This window comes from Lagopus leucura, unplaced genomic scaffold (assembly GCF_019238085.1).
Source record: "Lagopus leucura isolate 7727_CA_CO unplaced genomic scaffold, USGS_WTPT01 Super-Scaffold_100016, whole genome shotgun sequence".
NCBI lineage: Eukaryota > Metazoa > Chordata > Aves > Galliformes > Phasianidae > Lagopus > Lagopus leucura.
In genome coordinates this window covers 12195842-12205468 of record NW_024962270.1, presented here as the reverse complement: position 1 = coordinate 12205468, position 9627 = coordinate 12195842, and the positions used below count along the sequence as shown (strand labels likewise).

General features: G+C 45.9%; 1 protein-coding gene across 5 annotated transcripts in view; it reads left to right on the top strand.

The window, feature by feature from the left end:
- Positions 1 to 9627, top strand: part of GAB3 (GRB2 associated binding protein 3) — a 54644-nt gene continuing 45017 nt past the window's right edge. For all 5 annotated transcript variants that reach the window (XM_042876594.1, XM_042876597.1, XM_042876595.1 and 2 more), the window contains exon 1: positions 1 to 117. In XM_042876594.1, coding sequence (XP_042732528.1) covers positions 46 to 117 — 72 coding nt within the window. In that variant the 5' untranslated portion in view covers positions 1 to 45. The remainder of the gene's footprint in view (positions 118 to 9627) is intronic.

Here is a 9627-nt window from a genome sequence, read left to right as displayed (position 1 = left end):
GCGCGGCCGCGCACCCGCGGACCCGCGCGCGGAGCGGGGGGGAAGATGAGCTCCGGGGACGTCGTTTGCACCGGCTGGCTCATCAAGTCGCCCCCCGAAAGGAAGCTGAAGCGATACGTAAGTGCGCGCGGAGCCCGTCCGTCCCCGGCGGGCTGCCGTTCCCGGCGCGTCCCGACCGAGCGGACGGAGCCGCGGTCCGTCTGTGCGCCCGCGGGCTGCGGTGCCCCGTCCGCGTGCAGCCCCGCTGTTGTTATGCAACGTGCTCTAGGTTAAAAACCGCAGATCGCTTTCAGTTAACGTTACCGTAACCAGCAGCCTCGTAAGAATTTCGGACGCGTTTTCCCCATGGAAGAGCGCAAAATCCCCCGAAAAAAAGAAGAAAAAAAAAAAGCCAGCACATTCCATTCGGAGGCTCAGCTTTGTTAAGATGCCTGTAACGCTTGCTAACGGCTGCGGTCGGGATACTTTTATTTAGCAGCTCAGTGCGCCAGAGGCGGTCACTTAACGGTGCTGCCGGGGCGGCTGGGGCAGGGGAGCAGGGACGGCAGGGGGCCGTGCTGCCCAGCCCCTGCTGGCTGCGGGTACGGGGACTGGCGCTGCTCCGCGCGAACGGCTCCCGCTCCGCGTTGCATCTGTTTTTTTGAAAAAAAAAAAAAAAAACAACAAACCGAAACAAACAAAAAGAAACAACGGGTGTGCGTTGCAAACGTAAGAAACTGCATCGCTGCAGAGCTGCAAGGAAGGTATTCCGGGTAATATCCTTCACAAATAAATAAAATCGCTTGGGACAGCGATCAAACCGTAAGCCCGTCGGGGGCCGTCCTGCGCCCTGATGATCCCCGTGCAGGTGCTGCGCTGATGCTCACGCTGCGCTGTGCGCCCTGCCGGCCTGCCCTGCCCCGGGCACCGCGCTGCCGAGCGCAGCTCACGTCATTCGTCGTATTCGCTTCTGTTTATCAGCGTTTTTTTGCCAGACTGCTGATGTGAGCTTTTTCGTATCGTATCAGGAATAAGTGCCTTGTGAAGAACGTGGCAGAGATCGTTTAGTGGTGTAGTTTTTCCTTTCTGCTAAAACTAGGAGAAAGGCAAATTTACTGAGGTTAGAATTGGATTTACTTTTGACTTGCTGTAAGCTGGAGTTTCTTCTCTTAGATTGTAGTACAGCATTGAAATGGCCGAGTATTTGCTTTGTTCCACTACCGTTTTCCAGTTCTAAAATAAGCACAGTGATGTGTCTCAAGGGAGCTGCAGATAAAATATGGACATGTAATTCTCATCGTGTGTTGTCCCAGGGGTGCTAATAGCCCCGTGCAGCAGGCACCAGACAGCACAGGAGCCACTGATTCACCCAGCTGGTACCATTAATAACTCTGCCACTGAAGCTATTTTTGATGACTCAGTATTCATAAAAGGACAAAGCAGAGAAAACAGAAAGTGGTAAAGCTGGGTTTGAAAGCCCCCAATATGCAGGCAGGGGGACGGCCGCGACAGGGGCTCCGAGTAGTGCGGCACTGCCTGCAGCTCACCCCCACTGGATTCTGCACTACGTACCTTGGTGCAGTGGCTCTGTGCTACTCTTCCAGCAGGACTAGATTAGCTGGATCTCTTCAGATTAGACTTTGTTTTCTGATTAGGAGGATGTACTACTCCTTTGTCTACAATAAAGCAGAAAAAGATCTGCTGTAAGCACAGCTAAGGCTGGTGTTCCCTCTCATATGACTGGTGACAGAGGAGATGATGCAAACCAAATGGAAAACGTCTCTCACGTGCTACAAGACGTGTTCACTTCTCATAGTTCCACCAGTGTGGCAGCTTGCACATCTCGCTCAGGGCTGGAAGGCAGCACAGCCGAACCGCCCTGCCTGCTTGAAAACAGCGGAGCTGGAAAACAAAGCCTGCTTCAACAGGCTTCAGGAGGCATCAAGCATCAGCCTGGTGCTGGCTCCACAGAGCAACCGACAGCCACACATCAGCATGGCAGCAGCCCTCCTGCCTGCTGGCACCACCTGCAGCAGAGCTGGCTGGGGGCTCAGGGGCTGCCCACCACCTGCTGCATCTCTCTGTGTCACCTCCCAGCATACGTTTCCCTGAGTTCAGCATCAGGCCCAAGCTGTGCCTGAGCATGGATCCCTTCTTGCTCCTCAGGCTTTACCCATCACTAAGAAAGTCCCACATCATTCATTGGGATCTGGGCAAAATGATGAATTTGTGAACTGGGAACTGCAGATAGTCCCCCTGAAGCCAGTGGGAATGTTTAATGTTCATAAAATTAGGGCAGCGTGCCTTTGAAAAATGGGACCCTAAAGACCAAAACATGCCCTCCTTTTTAATTGCTCTTTACTGAGACCAATCAGGCTTTCCATGCATAAACAAGGGCAGGATTTGGCTCTAGGTTAGCAGTTATTTTCAAAACTTTGAGAAACAAAAAGCAGGTGTTAGGAGTATGTATTTTTCCTGTAAAGTCTCGCAAAGCTGATGCTCTCAGTAGTACTATTCTTAGAAGTGTCTTATCATTCCCTAACAAAGGCTGCTCCCTTACATGTGCAGGAAACGAACATGAGATTAATTACCCGCATGTAACTTTCTGTAAAAACAGAGCGCTTAGTGCTAAACGCTGAGAATTCATTAGAAAGCACAGGGAGCCTCGCTCCAGCAGGCAAATACTCTGATACTGTGCTCATAGTACAAGCAGTTCTGCTCCTCTGCCTGACACCTGAAATGTGAGTCTGCCATAGCAGCTTGGCTGGGGAGGCAGAGGACTCTCCTGGGAGAACTGTGGGTGTTTGCTGCCATTCTTTATCCCCTGTGTGTGACCTGAAAGCTGTGCTGGTCTCATTTCCCCACTTTGTTTTAGGGTCTGTTGCCCATTGGGGCCATGTGTGCTGGGGGTCAGGGGAGCCAAGCGTGGGGCGGGCAAGAGAGGAAGAAGGCGCTCTGCAAAACTGGGAAGTGGCATGGCGAGGTGAAGTCTGGCCTGCTTGAGGCTGAAAATGCAGTTTCAGGCAGACTCAGACCTGCGGGAAGAAAACCTGGCCCCACTAGAGATGTCTGTTATGGGCATTAGTGGATCGCGAGTACCAGCCTCTGCAGGAAATCAGATGTCATGGAAGAACCTGCTGCAAGTCCAGTGGTTGCTCTGTGCCTCGGGTTAGAGCTAAATGCTTCCAGCCAAGGGGTTGGATTAGGCAGAAAGAACGTCAAGTGGAGAAAGTCTGTGTTACAAATAAGAATCACAACATCAGGGCGGTGTTGTAGCCCAGTTCTGTAACATCGGCCTTGAACATCAAGCTTTATGTTGCTTTTCATGTTGAGATGTACCTGATCACTGAATCGTAATAGTTGTTTTCTGCTTAGTGAAATAGGGAGAAAATCGCTTCATGGTCTGGAAAACAAGGGCATTTTACAGGCAGTGCAGAATGTCACAGCGAGGGAAATAAAAGCATGGCAAGGGCACAGAGGGTGCTTAATGAAGTAAGAGATAAATGCCATGGAGAAGGTATGTTCTTCATGTGCTGATAAGGAGATGGAGATCAGATTTTTAGCAGGCAGCTAATCTGAACCCACCCTTGATCCGTTGTGCTGTAGCTCCTCCTGCTCAGGAGCAGCAGTGACAGGCAGCAGCCCACCTGCTGCTCAGTGAGTGCTCCTTAGGTGGGCTGCAGGAGTGAAGGCTGCAGATAGACCCTTGCTTAGTGTGGGTCTGTGCAGCTCCATTAAGCCAGCTCTGCACAGCTGTACCCCAGCTGAAGAACTATTTTTAATCTCCAGTACTGTACGAACTGATGAGGAAAGACCACTTGCTCAAAAAAAAACCCAAGTGTCTCGCTTTACTTGATGAACTGGATTCTTTAGACACTACTGAAAATCAGAATTCCTTCTCAGCATCTCTAGAACAAGAGTCCAAAATAAAATAAAGGGGAGAAAATTCAGCTTTGCACTTCTTAACACTCTACTTCTTGGAGTGTCGGAGCTGCAAAGGTAGAAGGCTCAGCTAGCATCAGATGAGCAGCTTGACCAGGTTGAAACTAAGAGTTTACATCCATTTGGATTTTTGGGTATGGGATCTGTGCCACACAGGGTGTCTGCAGGCAAGTTCTGGTAAGTGAAGTGAAGTTTTAAAAGATGGCCTGTGGATTTATGGCTTCCACAGCAAGTTGGGTAGGTTCACAGAACCAAAATTAGCAATGTCATAAATCAAAAAGGTAGGAAAGTAGTGTCCCTGCTGCTGTCTGCATGGGAAGGGCCATCAGAAGGGCACAGCAGGTAGCACGAGATGGCTGCCTCTGCTGGGGGATTGGCCGAGACTTGACCATTGTGCCCATCGCTATGGTTGTATGAGATAAGAGAATTTAGATGACTTCCTCATTTTTAACTGAAGTTCTGATGTTTATCAGGAGAGCAAATGGGAAGTTACTGGCCACTAAGAAGAAAAAGTAAAGTAGAACTATGGAAGAGTTTGCTCAAAGAATAGGAACAAGAATCACTCAGCACAGCGAGGAGCTGCTCTCTGCTCTAGTGTCGTGTAGTGACACTGCCATGTCTGAAAGAAATCCCCAAGTGCTGTGTGACTCAGATACTTCTGCTGCTGTTTGGGAGCTGGGTATTTTTGCACAAAAATAACTAGAATGTAACTTCTGTCCATCAGTCTGTTCATTTCCAGATGTTCCTACAAAGCCTCTCATGCTCTGCCCTCTCTGAACAGAGAGCTATGGCCACCTTTCATACCCTGCTGGAACCCACATCCCCAAATTGCATTGAGATAATGGAGTGTGTTTAGATAATGTGTGCAAATTTGGGGAAGGTGAGAATTAGAGTGCCCCGTGATGAAGATTGTGGAGCCTTTTAGCTGATTCCCTTCTTTGTGAAACACTGAACAAACAGATCTCACAGGTAAAACAACAGCAGAAAATGTATTTTAGGGACAGCTTCCATCCTTAAATGTTTATAATTAGTGTGATGCAAGCCGGACCACGTTCCGCCATTTGATCGTACTTCGGTAGGTTAAGCACAGTGTTTATTCTAGACCATTTTCTTCCATCTTGACTGCATTTTGGTAGTTCAAATACAATGTTTAACGAGATAGGCTGACTTCTAAGAAAAAATAATTTCTAAAAAACACTGCTGTTCTTGGCAACCTGAATATCAGAATGTTAAGCAGAATAACTTCCCTCAGACTATTTATTTGGGTGGGGCTGTAATAGCTCTGAAGCCCCAGTTTAATCTTTGCCTACATGTTTTCAGAGCACAGGAATGTCCAGCTATTGGTTTCTATTCAAAACAGAAAGCCAACTTATCAGTTCTTTGCATTCAAAAGTAAAGACTTAAAAAAAACATGTTTGAAATTGAGAAGGAAATGTTAACTTGAGTGGTAATTAAACTCGTGATGCAACTGAACTTATATTGGAGGAAAAAGCATTAAAAGTAGCACTTCGGTGAACTATTTGTTGTAGCATGAAAAGTGTAATGTGAATAAACACATTACTTTTATCGACAATGTGTCAAAATGCTATGAATGCACATTATGCCCATGTGATGTTTTCAGGGGAAAGGGTGAGTTTACTCCTATGGCATCACTTTGTAGAGAAACAGTCTGTTTTATTTGTTTGCTTGTCCTTTTCATTTGAGTTGGAAATGAATTAACAATGAGATAAGACAAGGAAAGAATGCCATGTTTGAAATGAAATTTGCATGTCAAAACATTACAAGCAGCCAGATAAAATAGATTTTCCTCTTTCTCACCTATTGTTGAATAAAATGCTAGATTTCAACCTTTTCTTATTTTCTGTTTTATAAAATTCCTCACTTGTTCTTGTATGTGTTATGTCAGGAAAAAGAAGCCCTAAAAGCCATGCAAAGTTTGGTTTTAAAATCTGCTGCATAATTTAGTACTTGATATTCGTTAAAAATAAAACAAAACCTGTGTCTAGCCTTCACAGCAGCACAACATTCTCTTTCCTTTCTGAGCTTAACTCATTAATAGCTTTCTAATAGCCAGAATGAAACCACTGTTCTTAGAGATTTTGCTATTTCCCTTCTTCTAAAGTAGCTGATGCCAGAAACCCCACTGAGCCTTGCAGTCAAAACCACCTCACAGCTTTCCACCAGAGCCTGGAGCAGTGCATGGCAGCTGCTCAGTATCTGTTCCTATGGAACTTTTGATGAAAAGACAGTAAAATGTCATTACTAGTATGAGTTCAAAATTATTTAAATGAAGGTGTTAATTTAAATGGAACTCGGATTGACACCTGAAAGCTTTTGACTCATTTTTGGCAAGTTCGTTTTAAATGACAGTAGTTTCTGTGAGCCTTGTTAATGGCAAATGTTATTTGCGCTGTGAATCCCAAGTCCTGGGGACTGCGGGTTCTGCATTTGCATTTCTGTTGAGCAGAATAATGGTCATAATGGGGCCCTTTCTAAATGTGCACCCGTTGTAATCTCAGCAGAGTGCATAGTTTGCGGACAGTCTGTTTTCACATACCAAACTTACAAACTGTTTGGGGAAGGTCAAGGATCTTGCAGTTGTGAAGACATTTGTTTAAGCTGACAGGAGCTGGTGGTGCCAAGAAGAAGAAGCCAGTAGTTGGGAGCAGTCATCCATTTGTTACTCGCAGATTTCATGGTCTGTGTGATAAAGCCTCTAAAACAGAAGCATTGAGCTGATGCCTTGTGAAATCCTGCTCTGCAGGGGCTGGGCAGGCTGCACGCTCATGCCTGTAGGTGTGTAGGCACACAGTGCAGAGCTGCTGGCAGGCTGGGTGGCCGTGCGCTGCCCAGAGCTCTGCAGAGGAGCACTAAGTGAAGAGGTACCAGCTGGGCTTACAGAAGCAATGAGGCCACACTTGCACAAGGCCCACACTGCTGCGGGAAGCTCTCACTACTGCTCCAGCTACTGCATCTGTGTTGTTTACTAATATTTATAGTAGAAGCTTTGCAATCGTAGGTAGTTTTATTTTTAATAAATTCAACATTTTGAACCCATCCTAATAAAGTGATTGAGTTCTCACTGAGGCCCTAGGCTTAAAAATAAGTAGCACTGCTGAGGGAACTGCTTTTCTGAGGTACTTGGGCACCTTGCTCCCACTAGATGCGGTTTGCAAAGTGTCCTTAGGCAGTACCCCTCTGATGTGACGGGTGCTTTATGGCTCTCCGCTCACTTACTCTTCCTGTAGTGAGATTTGAACTGCTAAATGTTGGCTGTAAATGGGACTGTTGCTCCTATTTCATTTCACTGTCTTCTGTTGTGTCGCTTCTGGACAGATCACCTGAGCTGCAGATCATAAGATAATGGGAAACTGTTCTTGAAACATGAAGGGAAAACACCAAATACATTCCATCATTATTTCAGTATCCTCCCCAAACTCCTGCTTTCATCTCTGCTCAGCCTGAGAACTGTTTGAGCTGAAACACCAAGGACAAGCAAACAAGAAGGTCAGGGGCAAGTGTGACTTGCACAGCCAGAAGCCATCTCAGTGGTGATGCTGCCCACTTCCTTCAGGCATCTCTCCACTGGCTTTGCAGAGTGGGAACCTCATAGTACTGGCTTGTAAAAGGGAAAACAGAAGCATTTATTGTAGTGTTACTAGATTGTAAAGCCTTAACAGTTTGCTTATGAAAAACGTGTTCTTTTTTCTCTGTTTTTTTTTTCGAATTCACAACTGAAAGTACTGTTGCTATGTTACTGTGATGGTGTGTAGGCTGCTAAATAAATAGAGGCAGTTTAGTCCATGCCAGAAATAGAAAGACAGGTCAGAGGTGACATTTGGGACATGATGAGAAAAAAAGAATATATAATTTCCTTCCTATCATTCTCTTCAGCCTCATTAACCCAGGCTGCTTAGAAGGAAATTACAATAGAATTTCATGGTATGTGAGAGTACTTTAGCAGTAGTAGTCAATTTTTAAATCGACACCTATGGAGTTTCACTGAGACTTTTTGTTTTGTTTCTTACATGACTGAATTTTCAAGGGCAACTCTGGCAAAAGTGTGGCAGCTCGTGCACTTCAGAACATGTGCTCCAGGACGTGTGGGGGATAGAGCATTGCTGAGAATTCTCTCTGGAAAGGTGTGCTGGGGAGGGAAAGCACGACAAAGAGAACAAGCTTTGAGAAAACACGCCTCTGTGAAGCTAGAAACAGGAAATCTGAATCCATTGTCCTTTTTGGGACAGCCTGGCCAGTGACCAAGGCCCAGGCACACAACAACATGTGTAGGTCCTCACACAAGTGTCCCTGGGTACCTGCTTGAACACTTGGATGCACTTCAGGCTGGTGAACGTGCACAAGAGCTGGGCCGCACTCACACAAAGGCATCTCCAGTGGTGTCCCCTGCTGTGATTACAGCACAGCCACCAAGGGAGCTGTTGAAAACAAATTATTGATCTGGCACAACAAGGGGTGTCTGATTGCCTTGTGAATTAGGAAGAAGCCCACAGCCAAAACCTAAACCAGTCTGGTGCAGGCAATCCCTTAGAGATCTTTTTTTGTGGTGCTTTGTACCTCCACAAATCTGCTTTCCTGCTAACAAAACATGTGAATGTACTCCCTACCCAAGAGACCTTTGGATCCAAAGTGGAAATCTGAAGCATTCCAGAAAATCCCACATTTACCATAAAACTTAAAGAGGAGAACTAAATTATAGGGTAAGGCAAGAATTAATGATGCTAAGTACAGGTTTCCTTGCTCCAGAATTGCAGGGCTTTTGCAATTCACTTTTTATTTGTTAACACTTCTTGAAAGGAGTGCTGGAATCAGAATGGCTAGGAATATTTCTTTACATGATGGATTTGAATAGCTGGTTTAATAAGAAGCTTTACTAATTTTCAGCCAGAGGCCAATCCCCAGTGCCTTAGACCTTGAGCCATGTCCATGAACAAGGTTTGGTGTCAGCACGTGACCATCAGGGTCGTTTATTTATCTATGCAAAGAGTTTGGTGCTGCCATGTTTGGAGGCTTTTTTTTGTGCACAGCTAGAGTTATGTTCAACCTTATGCTGAGGGGGTGAGTGTCAGAGGCTTTCTTGTCCCCTGTGGAGTTCAAGCTCCGCTTTGAGCCCACTCAGATTCTGTACCATTACCAGAGGCTGCATTTTCTCAGGCTCTGAAGAACAATTACAATGATTTATCTGTCTTCAGAGTGAATAAGATTTTACCAGGCGTTTTCTGCATGGAAATCTCCAGCCAGGAGAATTGCAACCTACAGCCCATCCTTTCCAGGACTGTGTTGCTCACACACAGCACATTGCTCAGACTTCACCATCACTAGCAGCACTGCTAAATGGAAAGGAGAGTGAATTACATCCTCTGCAGCTCTGTTGTGTTCTTCTCCTAAAGGACCTATTTGTCTCTTGTATTTCCACGTCTTTTGTGCCTGAAATGATCTTCAAAACTCTATAAATAAACTTGGTGTGCTGGAAGATGAGTTAAAGCTGTTTGCCATTAGAGGATTCCTAGTGGGCAACATTTGCCTCTTCTCTTTGTTGGAGTCAGTAGCTTGAATGTTAAAACGGAATGAAATTTTGTCAGGCAGAAGATGCCCGATACAACCAGGTTTCAAACATACTATAGCTAGCCAGGAGAAGAGTAAGTTTGTTTAGACTGCTGCTTTAAGTCCCCAGGGGCTCCCCTTACC